The 27,334-nt window shown below is 37.6% G+C and overlaps 1 protein-coding gene across 1 annotated transcript in view; it reads left to right on the forward strand.

Moving 5' to 3' along the window:
• LOC127435397 (liprin-alpha-2-like) overlaps nt 1-27,334 on the forward strand; it is a 233,065-nt gene that overhangs the window by 152,805 nt on the left and 52,926 nt on the right. Inside the window, exons 3-6 of the mRNA XM_051688850.1 lie at nt 1,233-1,334; nt 9,178-9,342; nt 12,171-12,245; nt 20,230-20,337. Of these exons, the coding sequence (XP_051544810.1) occupies nt 1,233-1,334; nt 9,178-9,342; nt 12,171-12,245; nt 20,230-20,337 (450 nt within the window). The remainder of the gene's footprint in view (nt 1-1,232; nt 1,335-9,177; nt 9,343-12,170; nt 12,246-20,229; nt 20,338-27,334) is intronic.

Below are 27,334 nucleotides of genomic sequence, written 5' to 3' on the forward strand. Positions count from 1 at the left end.
ATATGCACGCTCCAGAGACAGGATAGCACAGTGTTGCAGAGGTTTTGTGGTCTGTGCTGTGATATTGAGGGATGACTCCACCATCACTTGCACGAGTCATTTGGGCTTCCCTTAATATCACCGTGCAGACCACAAAAATTCTGCAATACACTTGTAGTGAACTCAAGAATTAGCTGGTTAGCAGGTCCCTGCTAGCCTCTGCTGGTAGATGCTGGAATTGCACCCTGATGTTTTTTTTTTTTTGTTGCAAAGTTTGTTGTCCAGTTTATGATCTTTACAAACTCAAACTTTATTCTGGCTACCCCCATGTCCACTGTTGGCAGAGTGGTGTCCATTAGATCCAAGAAGCAAGCATATTTTTAGCCCACCCAGTGACAGAGTTGGATTCAAATCAGCCCTGCTAGACCTAATTGTCGACTAGCAAAATAGCATTCATATCTCTCGTTGTGATTTTCCTGATGCTGAAATCAGCTGGAATCCAGTCATTAGAGCGAGTGGATGAAAGCTATTGTTTGCAGAATTTGTTGTCACTTAACACCATAGTAGTTTATTTTGACATTGACATTCCTGACTTTTATCTGTATTGTTCATCTCATGTGGCTTGTTGTGGCACCTAAATGAACTGTGTAAAAACAATTGTTTCACCACATATTGTTTCAGCGTGTACAAGCCTTAATCGATGCCTGGCCCCATTTCTGCCATTCCTGAAATCCTCTTAGTGCCACCAAATGCAGATTACCATTAGTATGTTGAATCTGTACCTTACTTTCTTCATGGGTTTTTGATTTCCTCGAACATTACAGTTTATTCTCCAACTTTGTGGACAGTAGCTGCAAATTAATCATACAGAGTTCAGAAAATATGATAAACTGCACTATGGTGTCACTAAATGGCAACCACAGATAGCAGGAAGAGGGCCATAAAAGTTTAAAGCAGAGATGCCCAGCCATCCTCCTGGACTTGTCTGTAATTTGGATGAAACTAAACCAGAAGACCTTGATTAGCTTGCTAAGATGCGTTTGATTAGGCTGGGAGCTAAACTCTGGAGGAATGTAGATCTCAAGGAATAGGATTTAGCAGCCCTGGCAAAGCATTCTCATCAAGGGCACTTTGAGCATGTGCAGTGAGGTACATCATTCCTGTTCTAGGTCATTTATTTTCCTCAAGTGAAACAGTGTTTCCTCACTGTGTGCTTATGATGTTAAAATGGCTTTATTTTCTGTGTCTTGCAGGAGTTTGCCACTCTGACAAAGGAGCTGAATGTCTGCAGAGAACAGCTGCTGGAGAAGGAGGAGGAGATTTCAGAGTTGAAGGCCGAGAGGAACAACACCAGAGTGAGTTCACACAATATGTCTTCCAAATACTTAATTGAACAGGTTTTGTTCCTCAACCCTCATGCTAGTTTACAACAAAGCCAAAAATTTTAACAGCTGCCCACCCAACGACTTGTGCATTTCAATAATGGACATTCAGTTGAAGCAGATACATTATATAGGTGAGGATACGGACCACTTGCATATAAATTGTTGGAATTGTAACACTAAATATGGCGACTCTAGTCCTGCCTTACATTTTAAAGAGTCAATCGTCTTTTTGCATTGCAACGCTCAAGAAGCAGCTGTAGAAATGGAAGTCCCACCTTATAGTTAAAAGAGCCAAATTGTTTTTTTTTTTTTTATAGAGGCATCGGAATGCTCAATATGGTGGCTATAGAAATGGAATCCCACCTTGCAGTTAAAATAGCCAATCGTCTATTTGATAGAGGCAATGCAACGCTTAATATGACGGCTGTAGAAATGGAAGTCTGCCTTGCAGTTAAAACAAGCCAATTGTCTTTTTGATAGTGGCTTCGCAATGCTGCAGAAGTGGCTGCAGCCATAGCAAAAATGCTATGGTGGCTGTAGAAATGGATGTCCCTCTTTCAGTTAAAAGAGCCAATCAGATTATTGATAGAGGTATTACAACGCTCAAGATGGCAGCTGAAATGGACGTCCCGCCTTATAGTTTAAAGAGCCAGTTGTCCTTTTGATAGAGGCAGTATGGTGCCACTTACAGTGCTCAGTATGGTGGCTGTAGAAATGGACATCCAGCCTTACAGTTAACCCTTAAATGCATGGTGATTTTCCCAAACACTATTCACTTCTATCTATCAAAAATGGATGTACAAAATGCCCAAATAGTGTCAAAATTTTAACATATTTTCAAGACAATTAGAAAATAATAAAATACAATATATTTTGATATATTTTGATGTTTTATTTTTCATAAATCAAAGAGATAATGCAACAAATCAGGACAAATCTAGAACAGGATTCATTACTTTAAGCGAAATTTCATTAGATGCAACTGGCTGTCAAACACATATTGAGCTACACATAACACATTAGCTACACCTAAGTTACACATACGTTACACATTTATTTTTTCAGGCATTTTTTCAGTCTAAATAGATGAACAACTTACAAAATTTGAGTAGTAAACCCAAATGACAATTGTCATATCATACTGTTCATGTGTTTCACTTCAATGTTTCTACGTCAGTTAGCAATGTCAAATGTAAATCAAATCAATCACTGAAACATCAGCGCCACCTTGAGTGAGAAATAACAAGTATAATATTTATGTGTACACTCATATATGATACTGATAATTCACCATTGTTGATAATTCATTGTTGCACAGAAAATGAACATGATATAGTATTTATTTGTATGAATATAGTACTAATTTATCTTGTAATAAACAAAGAAATACATATCCTATGATAGTAAACTTAAATACTGTAGATTATGAAATAGTCATAAAAATATAATTCATGGAAGTGCGAAAAAACAAACAAACAGACACTCTTACATACCTCGGGTCTCTAAAGACCCTATACACTTTTGGTACTTAAACCATTACATAAACCATTATATACTGTGTATATATTATATTATATATATTGTATGTTGTGTGTGTGTGTGTTACACTGTTTATAAGAGATTGAGGAATACTAAAGAGGTTTGGGCACAACTCCAAAAAATGGATGAGGTACAGGGGGTGGAATGAGGACCCGGGTCTCTAAAGACCCGAGGTATGCGTTTAAGGGTTAAAAGAGCCAATCGGCTTATTGATAGAGGCATTGCAACGCTTAAGATGGTGGCTGTAGAAAGTACAGTGTGTCGAGTGGACTGACTTATAGAGATAAAGAAATTTTTTTCACTCCAGTCTTGCTCCAATTTTACTTACCCTGTTCAGATACTGACCAAGCCTGTGAGTCATAACAAAATGATTTCAATGTCATGAGAGGACAGTAAGCAGAGTATCTTTATCCTTCAGTAATAACATGTAAGAGCGAGATCATAATTCCCTGGAATCAGATAACAGGCTGGCATTTTTCACTGAAATCTGAGCTTTCTTCACTGCCGCATTTTTGCCGAGCTTAAAAAAGCCGCTAAAAAGTCTGACAAGAACCGCTATCATTTGTCTATCATTTCCATCACATGTAGAAGCAGACATTCTCACTTGTTCTGCCTCATTTTCACCTCCATTCTTTTTGCCACACCCCTCAGTGCCTGCTGGAGTCAATGTGTTAATGTAACTCAGCACTCCAGCCTCCATTCTGCGATTCAATTAATTACTTGCGTTACTTGCCGCAGCCAAACGTTTGAAGAGTCAATTATGGAATTGAGGATATTGGAGGGTATTAAAATGTAGGGAAGCATATCGGGGGTGATAAGGAGAACTAGTGGAATGGAAAGAAGAGGAAATGTGTGATACTAGACACAGACTGCTTGAAGTTTGCAGAAGTTTGAATCTTCCTATCTTGAGTGGATTATTTAAATAGTGCACCCAAAAATGATTATTATTGTATAATTTGCTCTCTCTGTTAAGGCGTTTCAAACCCAAATGACTTTCTTTATTCCATGAAACACAAAAGGAGATGTTAGTCATAATGTTACCCTCAGTTACCATTCACTTTCATTGTATGAAAACACACACACACACACACACACACACACACACACACACACACACACACACACACACAAAGCTGAGATTCATGACCCTGAAGAGATTCATGTATTGGATAATCGCTGCCTGTTGAAGGAACCAGTGTGAACTAGGGGTGTAATGGTATGACATTTTCACGGTATGATAACCGTTGCAAAAATTACCACGGTATCCCGGTATTTATGTACATTGATAATATTATTAGCAGTTTAATATTTGGTTATGAAATATGCCTGATAATCACACAGAGAAATATTTAAGTTATAACCAATTCTTGAACTTTATTTGGGATTTCTTCAGCTTTAATCCTTTAACTTTTGATCTTGAACATCAGGACACTCTCTTAATCCGACAAGGTAAAAAAAAAAAAAAAAAAATCACAAACAGGTAAAACATGTGGCTTGTTGAGCAAGTTACCGCAGAGACCTAGCGTGTGTGGAGGCTTTACGCTATTCTCCGCGGCATTGATGCACAACTCACCACGCGTCCCACCGAGAGCAAGAACCACATTATAGCAACCATGAGGAGGTTAACCCAATGTGACCCTATCCACCCTTGCAACCGGGCCAATTGGTTGCTTAGGAAGCCTGACTGGAGTCACTCCAGGGGTGGTAGTCAGCGTCTTTACTTGCTGAGCTACCCAGGCCCCCGATTTAGTTTCATTCTAAACTATACCTAATGAATATATATATTATTCATTTGCAGTTTATTTATTGCCATTTTGTCCAATACTGTCTGTTTTCTGCCACAGTTTCACTGTCAATTTCCTGCATGCATATTGTCAGTGTCAATTTCCTGCACACAAAAAGCCTTGCACTTTGTAAACCCTATTTAGTACAATGTTTTACAAATATTAGTAGTATCAAACACATTGTTGGCCTACTGTTACACTGCAATTAGGCAAATGAACAAACAGTTGGCACCCTATCGTAATGTTGAACGAGTGCTTAAATCCATGTGCTGCAATTGTGAATGTGACAGAAAGCATAAACATAACTTTAGCCTACCTACTCATTACAAATGGTGTAAAACTACAGGTACTTTGAATCTGGTGTTTTAAGGAAACAGGGGCTATAATTTACTATCCTGTATACTATATTTCCACTTGCATTCATCTCCATAAATTCCGTTGGATGGTGCTCACAGAAAAGTTGCTTAAGGTTTGAGGTGTATTCCTGCCTGAGCCGACAATTTTTTGAGACAAATTTTACAGAATGGGTAACCAACAGTATTGATGGTGCCTCGTAGGTCTTTAACATACCCAGGCAGAATTAAAGGTTTAGGCTCGGACCTGTCTGTATGGTGCACTTATGCTGCACTCATGCTGCGCTCCGCTCGTGCTGCACTTATGATGTGTTCGTGATGCGCTGCGCTCGCGACACCTGCATGTCACCTTTAAAATTGAGTGACAGTCGAACGTAACATGAGGAAGCCGCAATTTAAAGATTTATTTTATCTCGCCAAGTTTATATGATGCTGTGTCGCCGATTCTGTCTTAATTAAACTGATTTGGGTCTTTATATTCATGCAATACCGTCAATGAGAAGATTTCAACGGTATCATAACCGTCCGTTTTAAAACCGAGGTATATTGTGAAACCTTGAAACCGTTACATCCCTAGTGTGAACCCAATCCACCAAAACACACAAAGAGGAAAAGAGAGAAAAAGTAACCTAACCTGCATTATCTGGCTGTTGGGTTTGTTTAATGCTGAGCTGGCATGGGGAAAGACAGAGGCTGACACAGATTCAGGGTTATGAATGAAAGAGCATGAAGCCGAGCAGAAAAAGAAAGGTCAGCTCTGTTGTAGCTCTCTAGAGCAGCACAGTACAGTACAGATGCCAGTACAGCCCTAAGGCAGGTACATGTGCTATTGTAGGCCTAATGCTGCATTCCATTCAACACGAAAAGTTGGAATTTCCAACTTGGAAACTCTTGCCCTGAGATGCAAGTGTATGACATCAAACAAACATGCCGGCATTTAGGGAGATATTCACTGTTATTAATAAACATTCACTCGTGCCTTTGGTGCACTTAAGTAAACGACATCATAAATGCGAGTATGGCACCTATATAACTGCACAAATAAAACATTAAAAAGCTTCCCAAACAACAAGCTAATAACAGTCAAGGCATCTTTTAAAGGGTAATTGTCAACTAATGAGCTACTAACTACTATAAGCTAATAACACAAACTAAATAGCTAGCTACATTGAAGCCATTTAAAGGGGCAGATTGTACCATTTATTTCTACATTCACAGTAGTTAGGGATGTGCACCGTTTAGAATATTCAGTTAACTGCGAGGTTTCACAAACGGTTGCTACCACTCATATTAACAGGGAATAAAGTGCACAGTGAGTCGATTCGTTGTGACACCTGCGCAAAATAAAGCTAGATGCAGCGAATACTGAAAGAACACAGGTGACCTGAGATGCATTTATAAATATTGAAGTTCTTTTAAACTCAACATAGTGGACCTGCGAGAGACGCTGGAAAAAACAAAAACAAAGGGAGATGCGGCGCAACGGCCAAAGGAGTCCTTCCAGCGTGTTTGTATTGGACTCGGGTTGGGTTAAAGACCTCTATTGCATGTGTAGAATATTGAACGGTTAACCGAATTTTGACTGTCCATGCACATCCTTAGTATCCATCTGGCAACCTGAACAGATACATTTGCACTAAATACATCTAAGAAAACTCCCTAATTTGTATAATCGAGTAAAAAGTGATGGACAGTGTAATGGGTTTTGTGTTCATGTGTCTTTTGTTGTCTTTTATTTTGAAGTCATGTATGTGTAAGTCTTGTGTTTTCTGTTCCTCTTGTTCCTGTTTTTCCTGACCATATTGATTTGAGGTATTTTCTGTTTGTTCATCAATGTAAGAGTCTTGTATAACCCTCAGGTAACAAGGGCTAGCCAAAGCAGAGGTGAAGGATCTAAATGCACTGTTTACTGTTTACTAACAAAAAACAATATAAACAGTCCTATGACCATGAAAAAACCCCCAGATGAACACAAGAAAATCACAAACCTACCCAAGTTTACACACGACAGACAAAAGGATATATCGACAAATATCGACAACACTTAAAATGTAAGAACAGGAACAAGAGGAACAGGAAACAAGACTTACAAAAAATATTACTTAAATATAAAAGGCAAAATAAAATAAAAACGGCAGAATCTTACGGTGATGGACAGCAGTATCATACTGTATTTCAATACAAAAAAAGGAGCCGCTTTAATTAAATGATTTCTTGATTTAACGAACAAACCAGTTCACTAAAATGATTCGGACTTCGCAATGCTGCCGCATATGAAAGAGAAAGTGGACATTTTTGGAAAGTGTGTTTAAATATCGTCGTGATATTTCAATATCTGTAAAGATGTGTGCACAAATAATGTGGCATAAAAACCAGTGATGTGGTGTTTTGTTTCGCTACGCTGCTACTCGTTGGAAAAAGTATCCTGATATAGGAGTGGTGGTGGCGTAGTGGGCTAAAGCACATAACTGGTAATCAGAAGGTTGCTGGTTTGATCCCCACAGCCACCACCATTGTGTCCTTGAGCAAGACACTTAACTCCATGTTGCTCCAGGGGGATTGTCCCTGTAATAAGTGCATTGTAAGTCGCTTTGGATAAAAGCGTCTGCCAAATGCATAAAAAATAGCACATTTGCATCACCCAGACTGTTTACATCTGGAAGACGTAGTTTTTATGTTGTTTGCTCGTATGCAATACATCTCTAAGTCATCCCAGATAGCACACGTACATCTCCAAGATGTCTGTTTTAGATCTTTTCATCTGGAAAGCATCACAATCTTGTTTACGTCTGCTAAACATCTTAAAAGGATCAGATTTATAAACATTCTAAATAAACGTCTCGAAGAGATCTGATGAATGTCTTTTTGACATCCGAGTGGAAATGTCTTATAGACATATTGCAGATGAGGAAACAACCTAAAAAATACATCTTTCAGATGTAAACACACACATCATTAGATGTCTGGGTGCTGCTGTTGATAACAAATAAGCAAAAATGCAAAATAGCAAAAATGCTAGTATTGCTTAGGATCTTTTTTTCCCCCATTTTGTGGTTGCAGTTCCAGGAGACCTCTTTGTTGACAAACGAACACTTGGAAAGCAAACAGTAGAGCTGGGCAGAGAAATCAAGTAGGAATATCCCACATCTGGCTTTGAATGCAGTGCAGAATTATTCAGAGCAGGTTTCCTGTACAGTACCAGTGCATTTCAAAACAACATTCTCTCTGGCCATCTACACCCCTCCATGTCCTCTCTATGTTCACTGTTTTCTCTGTAAACTCTGCTCATCTAAAGCCAGACAGTATACTCTCTCTGTCTTCCCCTCAGTGTCCTTGGGACTTTGAGACTGAATTGATTTTCTGATGCCGTGTACCAGACAGGGGAGTAACCACATTAACATAATCTCCTTTGGGCTGAGTCCAGGGGGTTTCATTTTGTTTTGTCTGCTTTATTGTGTCAAGTAATGTAATGGGTTTTCTTGTGTCTAATGTTGTTACTCTTCTAAAACGGGTCTCTTGTAAAATGAGAAAAGACAAAATGGTGTGTTAAACGCTTGCCATTAGATTCCATATGAAGAATGTCCTTGAGGGTGCAGTCGCATGATGAAAAACTGACCGCATTTTGCAGTATGAGATATTTGATTTAGTCAGGCAGCTCTTTCATTTAGAGTGAAAATCAGTGTCATCATTTAAATGTAGATCAATATCTCGGTGGTATCAATAGTAGTATTGGTATTATAATTTGTATTACTTAGACAAAATAAATTAAGTTGTAGTTTGTCCTAGCGTTAGCATTAGTGTTTTGTTTTCAGTTAAGCTTAAGTTGTAGTTTTAGCTTTATTTTTTAGTTTTAGTTTAAGCTTTTTTTTAGTTTTGTTTTAGTGTTAGTTTTAGCTTTTGTTTTAGCTTTTGTTTGCTTTAGTTTCCCTGCTGAAAGCAGCATCTTAAACCAGCTTCATGTGGTTTGCTGGACTTAGCTGGTCACTGGTTTCTGGACTCACCGACCAGCTAAACCAGCTTAGGCTGGTTTAAGCAAATTTTCTGTAGGGTTTAGCTTTAGTTGTAGTATTATTTGTTTTCTAATGTTTAGTAAATGTATTAGAGGATAATAATGACAAACTGCCGTGTGTTCCACAGCTGCTGTTGGAGCATTTGGAGTGTTTAGTGTCAAGGCACGAGCGTTCCCTGCGCATGACGGTGGTGAAGCGACAGGCTCAGTCTCCTTCAGGAGTGTCCAGTGAGGTGGAGGTCCTGAAAGCCCTCAAGTCCCTTTTTGAGCATCACAAAGCATTGGATGAGAAGGTAAACTGAGAGAACAACAATTGCTGAAGTTCTTATTGTTTTCTGTTAGATTTAAAGGGATAGTTCAGCCAAAAATCATGCCATCCCAGTTGTATATGACTTCCTTTCTTCAGCAGAACACATTTGAAGAAAATAGAAAAATATCTCAGGTCAGTAGGTCCTTATAATGGGAAGTGGATGTTAATAAGATTTTTGATGCTCCAAAAAGCACAGACAATCAGCATTAACGTCATCCATACGACTCCAGTGGTTAAATGAATGTCTTATAAAGTGATGCGATCAATATTGGTTCGAAAAAGATCAATATTTAAGTACTTTTTAACTATAAATCATCACGTCCGGTAAGCAGCAGTATGCACGTTCATGAGAGGGTGTGTTCTTATCGAATGTGTTTGTATTGCGTTTTTGTAATACAGTTTATGCTGCCTAAAGAAAATAAAATAGAACTCAATTTTAGGTTCAAGGTGAACGTGTCTTGTATTTCTTTACGATTGAATCACTTTCGTCTTTGTTTCTTTATTACAAAGATATATATTACTGAACCTGCAGAGTTGCGTTCACAATGTGTAAGAGCGAACTGGTCCGTGGAAATAAAGCGAAACTCACAGTACCTTACGAGATGATCAGAGATCATTTGCATCATTCTCATAGACTGCATTATTCTTGCAAACAGTTTTCAGTCGAATGAAACAGAGAAAAAGGAGTGAAAACACTTTACATTCACTTGTTCCACATGACAGGCTCGTGCTGCACGCATCTGAACAAACAGCGAATCAGACACAAGCACTGATGGCTTTTCTTTTGTCTGTTCTTAAAAATTTAATAAAGTGTTTCTTCAAAAGCGTGTCTTTTTGAATAACACATTTCACGTCTTACACGTCGCTCGCCTGTTGCGGGTAGATGAGCGAAATTACTCGTGCATGAAATACCTGCATTTGAATGAGGAGCTCGCGAACTAGATTGAGCCTTGTCGCATTTGGAGGGTGGCGGGTGCTATTTCACACCCTGGGCGCACATAAAAAATAACGAACGTTCATAAAATCGCTCGTACAAAATGCTCTTAACAGCTAAGATCAATAGTTATTAGGAAACGAGGCCCAGAACTCTATGAATGTGTGTGTCTAGGAGAAGCGCTTTCATTGCACTCGTGGACAGCAGAGCTCACTACGCACACATATCAAATCAGACGTGCATCGGCGGCTTTTCTTTCATCTGTTCTTCAAAATATAATCACGTTTCGTCAAACGCGCATCTTAGTGTCTAATTTCTTGTAATATATCACTCCGAGAAGTCTTACAGGTCGCCCTCCACAGTGTCTGGAACATCAGCAAAATACTCCGCATTTGGCGGGTGTTCATTTCAAACCTTGTTCACCAGGAGTAGGCTGTACGACAAATTCAGGAGAAAGGAAATCAAAACAGTGTCATTGACTTCAAGCTTTGCAATCGCACCCACACTTTATGCAGGAAAATTTTCTCTAGAAAGTTTTAAACGATCATGTGTTGGTAAATGGTGAGACACCCGGCGAGCCACTTGATTTTGAACAAAGAGCCACTTGTAGCTCGTGAGCCATAGGTTCCCGACCCCTGCGATAGACTGACTGATCAATCAATTAATCTTAGTAAAACACAAAGTGCTCTCCTGCACTCAAACTCAATTACAATGTTGTGATCTGTTTTTGGATGGTGAGATCTCAGTATGTTTATTTTATAGTGTGACCTGCACTGTCCCACCTCTTCTATCCTTCATCCTGTGGCCTTTTATTTATGGATAAAGTCCTTGTGTGGCAGTTCATTCAGCTGTAATCCATTCTGTGGCCTTCTACAGTCAGTGTCATTTACAAGGCATTAGGTAGCAGGCAGCAGGAAAACACACATGATTTATGGGATTACAGTTTCAGTGACCACTGTCTGTCCAGTGATAAAGGACTGAACCCACTGCAATGATTCCAGTGATCAAACTGGTCACCAGTGAGAGATGGGAGTTTTTTATTCAACTTTTCTTTTTGTTGGCTCATTTGTCTCTTTATTAAAATTTGGGAAAGTTCAAAATGACTTATTATCAGATGTTAACATGTAAGACCAAGAGAAAAGATGTACACAGAGGCAGGGATACAGGATAGAAGACATTATTATTATTAGTCTTTAATTGTTTTATTATTCATTATATTATACTGTAAATATATGAATTGCATGATTATATATTATATTTATTTTTATATTACAATTTAGTAGTCTTATTTTATTATTATTATTAGTAGTAGTATTCTTTATTTGTTTTAGTATTAATTTTCTTATAATTATAGTATATATTTTATATTATAATTTATTACTATTATTATTGTCATCATTAGTCTTTAATTTGTTATTATTAATTGTATTATAATTATATAAATTGCATAATTGTTATATTTATTTATATAAATAATGTATTATTATAATTACTGTTATTACTAGTATTACTTTATTGTTATAACATTGTAATAACATAGTAATATTAGGTTGATATAATATAATATTAATTCGGTCCGAGACAGCTAGAATAGGCTTCAGCACTACCCACGACCCTACACAGGACAAGTGGCTATAGAAGATGGATGGATAGATGGATATAATATTAATAATATTATAATTGTACTATAATTATACTGTTATAATAAGTATTATTATAATAATATCATATTAAGTATATATAAGTAATATTATTTAAGTATTGTTATTAGATAACAGCTACACTACGGGTCAAAATACAAAGAACGATTTATAGACGATCACAGTGATTAATGCAGGTGTTTTATTTATGTATTTATATATTTATTTATTATTCAGGTACGAGAGAGATTGCGGGTATCACTTGAGAGAGTCTCTGCCTTAGAGGAGGAGTTAGCCGCAGCCAATCAGGAGGTAAGACACACATTAATGATTGATGCACAGTTGTCATTTGGCTTACTATCTACGGCATAATTATATTCACCATTTAGTTAAATAAACAGAATAAACATGGGATGTACTGTACGCTTCGCTATTCCATGTTGTTTTTGCTTGATCTGATCTGTCTCAAATGCAACAGAGCAAATAAATCATTGTTAGTGTTAGTGCTGTATTTATGCTAATACTGGCAGTCCAGATGGTGCCGTTCAAGATGATAGGGCTTCAATCGTCTTCTCTACACGAGCCAAATAGCTTTTCAATTTAGTTTTTCTTTTAGACTTGTAGAGATGAAATAGAGAGAAGCCCACATTGCCACGTGGTATTATGGTGAAGAGCTATAGTGTAAGAGTAAGGCTGTCAATCGATTAAAATGTTTAGTCAAATTACAGTGGTAAGAAAACGTGCGTGAACGTTTTGGACTTAGCTGGTTTTCTGCATTAATTTTTCATAAAATGTGATCTCATCTTCATCAAAGTCACAAGTATAGACAAACACAATCTGCTTAAACTAACAACACACAAACAATTATAATATTTCATGTCTTTATTGAACACATTCCATTAAACATTCACAGTGCTTTGGAAAAAGTAAATGAACCCTTGGATTTAATAACTGTTCGATCCTCCGTAGGGCAGCAGTAACCTCAACCCCAAGTGTTTCCACTAGATGCAGATTAAATGAGCACAATATTCAGAAAGAATTTTGGACCATTCTTCCTTACAGAACTGCTTCAGTTCAGCCATATTCTTAGGACGTCTGGTGTGAACAGCTCTCTTGAGGTCATTCCACAGCATCTCTATAGGGTTAAAGTCTGGGCTTTGACTGGGCCACTCCAAAAGGTGTATTTTCTTTTTTTTAACCATTCTGTAGTGGATTTACTGTGATGTTTAGGGTCATTGTCCTGCTGCATCACCGAACTTCTACTGAGCTTCAGCTGATGCACAGCCACCCCATACATTATCCTGTAGGATATCTTGATAAACCTGGGAATCATTTTTTTCCTTAATGATGATGGCAAGAATTCCAGGCCCCAATGCAGCAAAGTAGCCCCAAATCTTGATGCTCCCTTCACCGTACTTCACCGTTGGGATGTTTTCATGTTGTTTACGCCATACATAGTGCTGTGTGTTCGTCCCAAATTATTCCACCTTAGTTTCATCAGTCCACAAAATATATTCCCAGTAGCATTGGAGTGTCAAGGTGGTCTTTGGTAAACTTCAGGCATGCAGCAATGTTTTTGTTGGAAAGCAGCGGCTTCCTTTGTGGTGTCCTGCTATGGACACCATGCCTGTTTAATGTTTTCCATATATTAGACTCATGAACAGATATGTTAACCAGTTCCATTGATACCTTCAAATCCTTAGCTGTCACTCTAGGGTTCTTTTTTTAACTCATTGATCATTCTGCAGTGTGCCCTTTGAGTCATCTTGGCTGGACGGCCACTTCTAGGGAGAGTAGCCACAGTATTAAATCGTCTCCATTTATAGAAATTTTTCTAACTGTGGGCTGATAAATATCTAAGCTCTTCGAAATTTCCAGTTTTATGCAAAACAACAATTCTTGATCGTAGGTCTTCTGAGATCTCTTTTTGGCAAGGCATGGTCCATGTTAGAAGATGCTTCTTTTGAATGGTAAACTCAAAATGTTTGAGTGCTTTTTATAATTCAAAGTAGCTCTAACCCACACCTCCAATCTCGTTTCATTAACTGAATACCAGGTTTGCCAACTTCTGACTCTAATTATCTTTTGTTGACATCATTAGCCTAGGGTTCACATACTTTTTTCCAACCTACACTGTGAATTTTTGAATGATGTATTAAATAAGTAAAAGAACAATACAATAATTTGTGTGTTATTAGTTAAAACAGATTGTGTTTGTTCATTATTGAAACTTAGATGAAGATCAAACCAGATTTTAAGACAAATTTATACGTAAATGCAGGAAATTCCAAAGGGTTCACATACTTCTTTTTGCCACTGTAATAACATGTGCTGATTAATTAATCAAATTAATTACAATTTATCGCATACCAATATTTACTTAGAAAGGCCCCCAAATAAAGGTTATTTAGAATAAAAAATCATGCAACTAATCACGATCTAAATATTTGAATTGACTAATAATTATACAACAGTTGGTTTCGGTCTACTAATTTGATTAGATGAGCTGCATTGAGTGCAGCTATTTCTTAAAACAGCACTGGAACTTTTAACTTTTTGTGTCACTCATTTTTCTGTGATTGTGCTCTTGGTTTTAATATGTGTCTATTTTTATGTCTTAAAAGGAATTTCAAATGACAAATTTGAAACTTAAATGAAACATAAGAGCTATGAGAAAGCAACCGCTATGCATTAAATTGACATCATCGTTCCTTGTGGGGTTAGGAATGTTATGTGTGAAGCTTTTTACAGTCTAGCTTCACATGTTAGTCCTCATCAAGTGCTATTTAAGAATTATGAAAAGAGTGCATGCTTATTCTCTACAAGTGCAACTGAACCGTCTATCTCAAGCTTATATTAATTTGTGATGGTTGGAGGGAAAAAATGCTGTTTTACTCTCCCCGTTTAGGTGTCATCAGGATGAATCGGGTTTTTGTGAAGTAGTTGTTTTCTGTTTGAAGCAAACCAGCGTTCAGGCACAGCCACTCTCGTATGTGCTCTGCTTTGATTAAACAAAATGAAGGACATCAAAGCAGACATACTCACTTTGATTGGACCTCCACTTCTCATTTACCCTCAATTGCATGTTGACTCAATATTTCGGCTCTTTGTGGAGTCAGAAGGTGTTGAAGATTGTTTGATCTTCAGGTCTAAAAAAATACCAGACAAACCCCTTTCTGTGCCTTCAAAAGCGAGAAGCCGCTTAATTGCCGCCTCATTAAAGGAATGCGTGGCGAGCGGAGATAAACCGAATGAAAGGAAGCGGATCTCTCCATTTTGTCTATCTGTTGCTCTGTCTTTGAGCTCACAGTGGGTAGAGAGTCTCAATATGGGTGTGGAATAATCTCCTAGTGCCCTTTAGCCTGGAGAGAGCAGCGCGTGTGTGTGTGTTGGTGTTACAGTTGTCATCACTCAGATCGCCTTCTTCAGAGGCACTCCTGTAAGAATACTAGACTATTGTATTAGGGAACATATGCCAGTGGACACGGTCAGCAACTTCTGGTGCTATATTTGTATGCATTGCACTTTTACTGTATTAGGCTGTAACAGTTTGTGCTGGTCCAGAAATATTGCATTTAATGATTACTGTACACAAAAAAGGTAGCAAAAAGTAATGTGATAGTACCATGTTTTTTTTTACATGTACAATGGCAATACCAAGGAGATAAATTTGGATTTTTTTAAATCTAGTGGTCATTCTAGTGACATAGGCGAGATATGACATTTATATGTATGTCAAGCTCTGGGTTGATTAGATGGTAAGTGAACAATCAGTTCTCATAGTCAACGTGTTGAGGAGAAATGGGCAGAGGTAAATACCTGAGCGACTTTGACAAGGGCCAAATTGTTATGGCCAGATGACTGGGTCAGAGCATCTCTGAAACAGCAAGGCTTGTGGGGTGCTCCCAGTCAGCAGTCGTGATTTCCTACTGACAGTGGTTCGAGGGGGGACAAACCACAAATCGGTGACAGGGTGTTGGTTGCCCAAGGCTCATTGATATGCGATGGCAACGAAGGCTATCCCATCTGGTCTGAACTGACAGAAGGTCTACTGTGGCACAAGTCACAGAAAATGTAAATGATGGTTACAGGAGGAATGTGTCACAACACAAAGTGCATCACACCCTGCAGCGTATGGGGCTGTGTAGCCGCAGACCTGTCAGAGTGCCCATGATGAACCCTGTCCAGCGTCAAAAGTGCCTACAATGGGCACATGAGCGTCGGAACTGGACCTTGGAGCAGTGGAAGAAGGTCATCTGGTCTGATGAGTTCCGTTTACTTTTACATCACGTGGAAGGCTGTGTACATGTGTGCGGTTTACCTGGGGAAGTGATGGCACCTGGATGCACTGTGGGAAGATGACAAGCAGGTGGAGAGAGAGTGATAATCTGGGCAATGTTCTGTTGGGAAAATCTGGGTCCGGCCATTCATGTGGACATCAAATTGACACGTGCCACCTACCTAAACGTCGTTGCAGACCAGGTACACCCCTTCATGGCAATAGTATTCTCTGATGGAAGTGGCCTCTATCAGCAGGATAATGTGCCCTGCCACACTGCACACATTGTTCGGGAATGGTTTGAGGAACATGATGAAGGGTTCTAGGTGTTGCACTGGCCTCCAAATTCCCAGGATCTCAATCCGATTGTGCATCTGTGGGATGTGCTGGACCAACAAGTCTGATCCATATCGGCTCCACCTCGCAACTTACAGGACTTGGATTTGCTGCTAATGTCTTGGTGCCAGATAACACAGGACTCCTTCAGGGGTCTTGTAGAGTCCATGCCTCGGCCAAGAGCATATTAGGCAAGTGGTCATATTGTTTTGGCAAACCTTTAAAAATAAACTACCATGAGTGTCCAAGTTGTTAAGTGATTGTTTATGCTTCTGTAGAATCCACAATTCAGTGTGATTTCAACTTCATTTTTAAGAAACATGTTTAATAATTCTTGGTGAAGAACTTCATCCATATTCCTGAAGGGAGATGCACAATTTCTCTGTTTTATCTATTTTAAGAGGCATCACAGATGTTTGCAGTAATTTGCCACACTGTCTATAGTTAGCGCAATGTGGGAACAAATGAAACCCTGTGAGGTATGAGTTGTTCACTCACCTTCTCGCAAGGTTTCTAGTCGTGTCACAGCAGTGGAGTGTGAAGTGTCAGCTCACTCTGATGGCACTAATATGCCCTTAAAGAAGTCAAATAAATGGGGACTCCATTTAATTCATAACAAAAATTTTTAAAAAAAAATCATAATTACATTTTTCATGATCATTTTTCAACTTCTCTCTAACCCTTAAAATTAAACATTACCTTAAAAAACTTTTGTGGAAAGACTTGGGGGTTATGAATCCCCTAATGTTGGAATCCTTCAAAAAATACTCTTATCGTTAGTTATGTACAAGCGAGCAATTAAACCGCAAAAAAATTATCAGTGGAAATATCGATGGTAATTCCACTATCGGCGTGATAATATTTGGATTTTTTTGGCTATCGGCCAATAATATATTGGCCGCCGATATATTGTGCATCCCTAGTCATATGTTAATGTATTATAAAGCTCAAAGTAAAATTGTTCATAGTACAGTTTTATTTCCAAAAGATCAAGGAAAATGTAATTGTTTAACAGTATGACTCCCTTTAAACATGTACTTTTCCGTATCAGTTCCACTATGTAATTGGTTTTGTATACAGTTAGTTAGAGCTGTGGTGCAGTGGCTAGCACACACACTCCTGAAACGTTGAGCAGTGGTGCTCATGCAGGTTATACAGGTTTGAGTCTGGCCTGGAATGCTTCCCCATCCCATTTTTCTCTCTCACCAATAATTTCCAGTCAGAATGAACACCGGTACTAGTGTAGATAGGCTGGTCTCCTCTGTGCCCTTCATACTGTACGTTTGCAATTAAAAATTAACAGAAAAGTGACTTTGTGCTTGTTGTTAATGTGCCATATGTATGCAGCGAACACTTCTAGGCACTTGATTTATGATGCTTTTTTTCTCCATGCATGCAGTTTCATGAGCAATCAGCATTATGTATGAACATTGTTGGGACATAACCCTTCCCACATCAGTAAAACTGGCTTCAGTCTGTTCATAGGAACCATATGCATATTCCTTAGAGCTATAATGCAAGAAAACTACAAAAGAACACTGCAACTAGAAATTTTAATTGCCACTTGGCTATCGTCCAGCCTTAAAATGGTAATAACTGATTGTTGCCATCCACAAACACTAAGTACCATTGATGTTGGTTGTCCATAGAAATGGCATTCAGAATATTTGCTTCCTGTTAGTTATACAAATAATCATAAGGCTTCCTTTTACAAGATAATAATATGACACTTGATGTGTAGCCTCAGCTAATGTGTGTCTTAATCTCCTTAATAAACCCCCCAGAATGCAATTAAAGACCACATCAGTAAACATAAGGCATTAAAGCATAATAATAGTCACATTATTCAATGTAGTATTTAATTAAGTACAGGTTTAGGATATGATGGACCACTGAAGTCTATGACAAGATGGTCATATTTTCATATTATGTCTGTATTGTTTGGCCAATAGGATTTGATATACACTGCCTGGCCAAAAAGAAAGTTGCATACTCTAATATTTCATTGGACCGCCTTTAGCTTTGATTAGGGCGCGCATTCTTCGTGGCATTGTTTTGACAACCTTATGCAACGTCACAACATTTATTTCCATCCAGAGTTGCATACATTTTTGGCCAAGATATTGTATTGATGACGGGAGAGTCGAACACTCCGTAAAGTATTCTCTAGCACACCCCAAAGACTTTCAATGGGGTTAAGGTCAGGATTCTGTGGTGGCCAAATCATGTGTGAAAATGATTCCTCATGCTCCCTGAACCACTCTTTCACAATTTGAGCCCGATGAATTTTGGCATTGCCGTCCTGGAATATGTCCGTGCCGTCCGGGAAGAAAAAATCTATTGATGGGATAACCGGTTCATTCAGTACATTCAGGTAGTCAGCTGACTTCATTTTATTGCCACATAATGTTGCTGAGTGTAGACTTGAACAATTGAAGCAACCCCAGATCATAACACTGCCTCCAGAGGCTTGTACAGTGAGCACTATGCATGACGGGTATATCGCTTCATGCGCTTCCCTTCTTAGCCATACCCATCACTTTGGAATAGGATAAATGTTCCACAGTCCAATCTTTATGCTCCCAAGCAAATTGAAGTTGTTTTTTCCAATTAGCCTCACTAACAAGTGGCTTTCTTGTGGCCACATAGCTGTTTAGTCCCAATTCTGTAAGTTCTCGTTGCATTGCGCATGTGTAAATGATCTTACTTTCGCTATTAAACATAGCCGTTCTACATAGAGTTCTACTGTTGATTTTTTACAATGTGACTTCACCAAGGGTTTTAGTGATCACCAATCATGATCATTCAAGATTTTTTCCGACCACATTTATTCCGTGAAGCTGTCGGTTCACCACTATCCTTCTAGGTTTTAATAATGCGTTGGACAGTTCTTAACCCAATTCCAGTGATTTCAGCAATCTCCTTAGTTGTTTTCTTTGCTTGAATCAGGCCAATAATTTGTCCCTTCTGAAACACAGTAACATATTTTCCACGACCACGGGATACGTCTTCCAACATGGTTGTTTAAGAAATGAGAAGCTACACACTGCATCATTTAGGGTTAAAAAAATTGTTGCTAGCTGAAACATATTAATCACTGCAATAATGATCCAATCATAGGTTCTTAAGTATCTGCTTATTTAAATCCAATGGTCGACTTTTTTTTTTTTTTGGCCAGGTAGTGTATTATTAGTGGTGTTCATCACAACTTCAGAGCATTTGTGCTTCTGACATAAATAATACTTCAAATGGTGAAGTGTGTTGAGGAGAGGTGTGTTATTACTTATCTAAAGGATCAGACTTACAGCTTTCGCCTGGCAGATAATAAAATCCCATACACTTGCATTGAAAGAGGGACCCAAGCCATATCTAGAGACCAGAATATATTAGAAACTTAATGGTGGGCTCTTGTGACTTGGGCCAGTAAGCAACCGCATAGTAATCACCCAGAACACCCAAGCAAACATATAACAACCCCTTTTCAACCTTTCATAGCATCATGGCAGTGAGTTTTGCATGAGCAAACACCACTCATATTTTGACAATGTAAAAATATAGTTAGAGAATTTTATTTAGCATGTAGTGCCCTTCAATATTTATTTATACGTCATTAACATATCAGTATTTCTGGTTATTATTTGCATGCAACTCTCTCTCTCTCTCTTTATTCCTCTTTTGCAGATTGTAGCCTTGAGAGAACAGAATGCCCACATCCAGAGGAAGGTTGCATCAGGAGAGGGGGGTGAAGACTTGCTGGAGGGCACTGATGCCCAGAAAGTGCATGGCAAGGTGGGTATCTACTACTGCTAGTAGATGCCTTTAACTGCCTTATTGTGGTGAATTAACAGTTATCCAGCCTCCAAAACCTAGTGAGCTCATAAGTGAGGGATTTGGAACCGCTACATAGGCAGCAACTCCCTTCATCATGCATATGCCACTCTTTGTGCAAAGACACAGGAGACTCGACTTACAAATAATTTTAATAGTTTCCCATTAGCATGTTGCTAGGCTAACAACACAATATTCTAAGAAGCTTAAAAACACATAGTACACACTGATATTGGTACTGTAAAATATCTGCCTTCCCCACAAAGAATACAAGTAATGATGCCTTAGAATTTGGCCTAAAGAGGGTATCTTTGCTCATGATCTCTTAAAATGCTGCCTACGTTGGCAGCTCACTATGTTTTGTGCCTTGCATGTCAACACAGCATAATTAGAGCCTTGGGATTTCGATTGTTTTGACGTACAAGCAGTTTTTAGTCTAGAAGGAACAGAAATGATATACTTCAAATCAATTTGTGATGGGTACAATCACAAAGCCTTTACTGTACAGTCAAAACAAACACTCATCCTTTCAAACTGTATTTCTAGATTACATCTGATGTGCTGTTAAGCCGGTCGTAGCAGAATCTTCCTCTGAGCGGTGGCTCATGCTCGTGATGAAAAGATAACAGGATAAAAAGGATGAGAGAAGTGTCACCTCCTCTCACTTTCACTCACGGGTGTCATATGCGGTGTTAGACTTTATTGGCATCACGACAGGGATGCTGGGAATGTGTGACCTCATACAAGAAAGGCTGTCCCATTGAACGTTTTTTGCAATTGGCCTAGTTTATCTTCCACCATGGATGATAGATTTAGTGACAATACTGACAATATTCACAGCCTATTGAGTGAGTCTGACCCACCTACCAGAGGTCTTTTTTTTTTTTTTTTTTTTGACAATTACATTGCATTCAGAAACTATTCAGACCCCTCCATTTTTTTCACATTTTGTTATGTTGCAGCCTTATGATAAAATGCTTTAAATATTTATTTTTTTCACATCAATCTACACTCCATACCCCAAAGCAAAAACCAGATTTTTGATAACTTTGCAAATGTATTAAAAGGAAAAAACTGAAATATCACATTGACATTAAAGTATTCAGACCTTCGCTATGACATTTTAAATTTAGCTCAGGTGCATCCCATTTCTCTGGATCATCTTTGAGATGGTTCTACACTTTGATTGGAGTCCACCTGTGGCAAATTCAGTTGATTGAACATGATTTGGAAAGGCACACACCTGTCTATATAAGGTCTCACAGCTGAAATGCATATCAGAACAAACACCAAATCATGAAGTCATAGGAACTGCCTGCAGAGCTCAGAGACAGGATTGTATCGAGGCACATATCTCGGGAAGGCTACAAAACAATTTCGGCTGCATTGAAGGTTCACAAGAGCACAGTGGCCTCCATAATTCTTAAATGGAAGAAGTTTGGAACAACCAGGACTCTTCCTAGAGCTGGCCGCCTGGCCAAACTGAGCAATCGGGGGAGAAGGGCGGTGTTAAGAGAGGTGTCCAAGAACCCGATGGTCACTCTGGTTGAGCTCCAAAGATCATGTGTGGAGATGGGAGAAACTTGTAGAAGGAGAATCATCACTGCAACACTCCACCGATCTGGACTTTATGGCAAAGTGGCCAGACATAAGCCTCTCCTCAGTGCAAGACACATAAAAAAGCACCTTAATGACTCTCAGACTGTCAGAAACAAGATTCTCTGGTCTGATGAAATGAAGATTGAACTGTTTGGCCTCAATTCCAAGCATCATGTCTGTAGGAAACCAGACACCGCTCATGACCTGCGCAATACCATCCCAACGGTGAAGCATGGTGGTGGTAGCATCATGCTATGGGGGTGTTTTTCAGCGGCAGGGACTGGGAGACTGGTCAGGGTTGAAGGAAAGCTGAACGCAGCAAAATACAGGGATATCCTTAATGAAAGCCTGGTCCAGAGCGCTCAGGACCTCAGACTGGGCCGAAGGTTCACCTTCCAACAAGACAATGACCCTAAGCACACAGCCAAGACAACGCAAGAGTGGCTTAGGGACAACTCTGTGAATGTCCTCAAGTGGCCCAGTCAGAGCCCGGACTTGAACCCAATCGAACATCTCTGGAGAGACCTGAAAATGGCTGTCTACTGACAGTCCCCATCCAACCTGACAGAGCTTGAGAGGATCTGCAGAGAAGAATGGCAGGAAATCCCCAAATTCAAGTGTGCAAAGTTTTTCGCATTATATCCAAAAAGACTTGAGGTTGTAATCGCTGCCAAAGGTGCTTCAACTAAGTACTGAGTTAAGGGTCTGAATACTTTTTTTTTTCTTTTTTAATAAATTTGCAAAGTTATTAAAATATGGTGGAAGGAGGTAAATAAGGAAGGAAAGAAGTAAATAAGGAAGTAAGCAAGCAAGTAGGGAAGGAAGTAAATAAGAAAACAATGAATGAAATAAGCAATTAAGGAAGGAAGAACTGTAAATAAGTAAGAAAATAAGGAAGGAAGTAAATAAGGAAGGAATTGAACAAGGAAGTATGCAAGTAAGGAAGGAAATAAGGAAGGAAGGAAGGAACTAAGAAAATAAGGACATACGAAAGGAGGTAAATACGGACAGAAAGAAGTAAATAAGGAAGTAACTAAACAAGTAGGGAAGGAAATAAGAAAGTAATGAAGGAAATAAGCAAATAAGGAAGTAAATAAGAAAGTAAGAAAATAAGGAAGGAAGTGAACAAGTACGCAAGAAGTAAGTAAATAAGAAAGTAAGAAAATAAGGAAGGAAGTGAACAAGTATGCAAGAAGGAAGTAAATAAAAAAGTAATAAAATAAGGAAGGAAGTGAACAAGTATGCAAGAAGTAAATAAGAAAGTAATAAAATACGGATGGAAAGAAGTAAATAAGGAAGTAATTAAGCAAGTAGGGAAGGAAATAAGAAAGTAATGAAGGAAATAAGCAAATAAGGAAGTAAATAAGAAAGTAAGAAAATAAGGAAGGAAGTGAACAAGTATGCAAGAAGGAAGTAAATAAAAAAGTAATAAAATAAGGAAGGAAGTGAACAAGTATGCAAGAAGTAAACAAGAAAGTAATAAAATACGGATGGAAAGAAGTAAATAAGGAAGTAATTAAGCAAGTAGGGAAGGAAATAAGAAAGTAATGAAGGAAATAAGTAATAAAATAAGGAAGGAAGTGAACAAGTATGCAAGAAGTAAATAAGAAAGTAAGAAAATACAGAAGGAAGTGAACAAGTATGCAAGAAGGAAGTAAATAAGAAAGTAAGAAAATAAGGGAGGAAGTGAACAAGTATGCAAGAAGGAAGTAAATAAGAAAGTAAGAAAATAAGGGAGGAAGTGAACAAGTATGTAAGAAGGAAGTAAATAAAGTAATAAAATAAGGAAATGAACAAGTATGCAAGAAGTAAATAAGAAAGTAAGAAAATACGGAAGGAAGTGAACAAGTAAGCAAGAAGGAAGTAAATAAGAAAGGAAGAAAATAAGGAAGGAAGTGAACAAGTATGTAAGAAGGAAGTAAATAAAGTAATAAAATAAGGAAGTGAACAAGTATGCAAGAAGTAAATAAGAAAGTAATAAAATAAGGAAGGAAGTGAACAAGTATGCAAGAAGGAAGTAAATAAAGTAATAAAATAAGGAAGTGAACAAGTATGCAAGAAAGAAGTAAATAAGAAAGTAGGAAAATAAGGAAGGAAGTGAACAAGTATGCAAGAAGTAAATAAGAAAGTAAGAAAATAAGGAAGGAAGTGAACAAGTATGCAAGAAGGAAGTAAATAAAGTAATAAAATAAGGAAGTGAACAAGTATGCAAGAAGTAAATAAGAAAGTAATAAAATAAGGAAGGAAGTGAACAAGTATGCAAGAAGGAAGTAAATAAAGTAATAAAATAAGGAAGTGAACAAGTATGCAAGAAGTAAATAAGAAAGTAATAAAATAAGGAAGGAAGTGAACAAGTATGCAAGAAGGAAGTAAATAAAGTAATAAAATAAGGAAGGAAGTGAACAAGTATGCAAGAAGGAAGTAAATAAAGTAATAAAATAAGGAAGGAAGTGAACAAGTATGCAAGAAGTAAGTATGCAAGAAGTAAATAAGAAAGTAATAAAATAAGGAAGGAAGTGAACAAGTATGCAAGAAGGAAGTAAATAAAGTAATAAAATAAGGAAGGAAGTGAACAAGTATGCAAGAAGTAAGTAAATAAGAAAGTAGGAAAATAAGGAAGGAAGTGAACAAGTATGCAAGAAGGAAGTAAATAAAAAAGTAATAAAATAAGGAAGGAAGTGAACAAGTATGCAAGAAGTAAGTAAATAAGAAAGTAGGAAAATAAGGAAGGAAGTGAACAAGTATGCAAGAAGTAAATAAGAAAGTAATAAAATACGGATGGAAAGAAGTAAATAAGGAAGTAATTAAGCAAGTAGGGAAGGAAATAAGAAAGTAATGAAGGAAATAAGCAAATAAGGAAGTAAATAAGAAAGTAAGAAAATAAGGAAGGAAGTGAACAAGTATGCAAGAAGGAAGTAAATAAGAAAGGAAGAAAATAAGGAAGGAAGTGAACAAGTATGCAAGAAGTAAATAAGAAAGTAATAAAATAAGGAAGGAAGTGAACAAGTATGCAAGAAGGAAGTAAATAAGAAAGTAATAAAATAAGGAAGGAAGTGAACAAGTATGCAAGAAGTAAATAAGAAAGTAATAAAATAAGGAAGGAAGTGAACAAGTATGCAAGAAGTAAATAAGAAAGTAATAAAATAAGGAAGGAAGTGAACAAGTATGCAAGAAGGAAGTAAATAAGAAAGTAATTAAGGAAATAATCAAATAAGGAAGTAAATAAGGAAGTAAGTAAATAATAAAGGAAACAAGGAAGTAAGGAACTAAGTAAATAAGGATGTAAGGAATAAGGTAAACAAGGAAGGAAAATAGTAAAATAAGGAAGTTATCAGGAAGCCTTAATTGAAATAAGCAAATAAGGAAGGAAGTACACAAGGAAATGAGAAAGTAAATAAGGAAGAAAGTGAGCAAATAAGGAAGGAAGGAAGTACAGAAGGAGGTAAGAGAAAAAGTAAGTAAGGAAGTAGGTAAATAAGGATGCAAGGAAGTGAGTAAATAAAGAAGAAAGTAAGAAGTAAATAAGGAAGGAAGCAAGCAAACAAATAAGGAACTAAGTAAATAAGGAACTAAGAAAGGAAGGAATAAGCTTATAGATTGTTGATTAATAAATTTAATCACAAACATGTTAAGTGATCAAATTCTTAATGGTACAGTATATTAAACAAAAAATATATACAGAAGGAGTTAAAAAAAGATTGTACATGGATGGATGAGCATCTAACCGTCACATGCCCAGAAAGAGAAAATGAGAGGGGCTGGAGGGAAAGAAAAAGACAGAAAAAGTGAGTCATTCTCACCCCCGCAGCCTCTCTAGAAAATATTCATGGCTATTCTTTGTCTTGTCAGTCTGTTTATGATCCCAGAATCTCTCCTGGTGAACTCAAGGCTTCTGTGATCGCTCATGCAGGGTTGCTGCAGAGTTTTTAAAATCAAATTTAAGACTTTTTAAGACCTTTTTAAAGACCTGAAAAAATAAAATGAATACCGTATCCCCATCCCAAAACAAACCCACACAATCTCAAAATAAATCATGTATCACAGACTCTTATTTAAACAGGCAGGGGCACACATTCAACATGGCCTTTAACATTACTTATCAGTAAAACAGGGTGGGGGGCTATATGCAAGTTTAAAATACTCAAGATGTGTTTTCCACATATATATCACATTACAGTTGGTTTATGTACCATTATATAAATAAATACAAATTAGAGTTTGACAGATATTGGATTTTGCTGATGTGATAATGTGTTGAAAGAAAAGCAATTAATCTGCCAATAGTTTTTTCGGGAGGGCCAGACAGAGGCTACAAGAGTCCAAATGAAATTAAATTCCAGATGCAGTTTATGGTGCAACCAAAATACCAATAACTAGGGGAAAAAAGAAAAAAAAAGATTTGAACTTTTTACTTTAAAGGCTGAAATACACCAGGGACTCTTATTTTGAAATGTTTGTGCTTCACTGCTTCCAGCTGCTCATTCAAACAGATAAGGGAAATAAAATGTGCACTCCTAAAATAATCTATGACGTATAGCAATATAAACAATTAAAAGTAAACATTGTCATATTTCATCAACACTATATCATCATCTTCAACAGTGGATCATTAGTGACCGCTTGTCATAAATTTCCAATATGGCCTAATGATTGCGAACTGCTCTGCAACAGCTGAAAACACTCACAAGCCCCCACGTACTTGGAGAAAATACAACAGTGCCACAATTTTACTCTAAAGGAAAAAGCGCATGCATTTATTTAATGAAATCATATTCTTTTGAAGTTTGATCATCACATTAGGTCATCTCATGATTCCTGTCTTTCTGCTCCCAAATTTAAGACCTCTTTAAATGCTAATTAAGACTTTTGTTGTATCATTTAAGATATTTAAGACTTTCTATGACCTTAAATTTCGGAAAACTGAATTTAAGACATTTTAAGACTTTTTAAATGATTTTATCACCCTTTTGTCTTGGCGTCTGCACCATAAATTACTCTGGAAATAAAGTCTAATTTTAGTTACTGTAAGATGTGTCAAGTTTTAGAGTGAAAATGTGAGAAGAATCTATATTCTAGGCATTGCAGAGGACAGATCTGCTGACACACTGTCACACGCTGCAAAAAGAATGCAGTTAGATTGAATTGAGCATGCTGGGTGTTCAATAATCCAAAAATTGTCCACAGTTCCAAATATAAGGGACAGTGAATGTTTGAATGAATGAATCTGCAGAATACATTAAACCATGAAAAGATTTAATGTTGGGGATGTCAATTTTCAGGATTCTTATAATCGATTGTCATTTAAATGAATGGTCTATAGACTGATTAATCATTAAGATGCATGAAAGCATGGGGGCCT

The sequence above is a fragment of the Myxocyprinus asiaticus genome, chromosome 45, assembly GCF_019703515.2.
Source record: "Myxocyprinus asiaticus isolate MX2 ecotype Aquarium Trade chromosome 45, UBuf_Myxa_2, whole genome shotgun sequence".
Lineage (NCBI taxonomy): Eukaryota > Metazoa > Chordata > Actinopteri > Cypriniformes > Catostomidae > Myxocyprinus > Myxocyprinus asiaticus.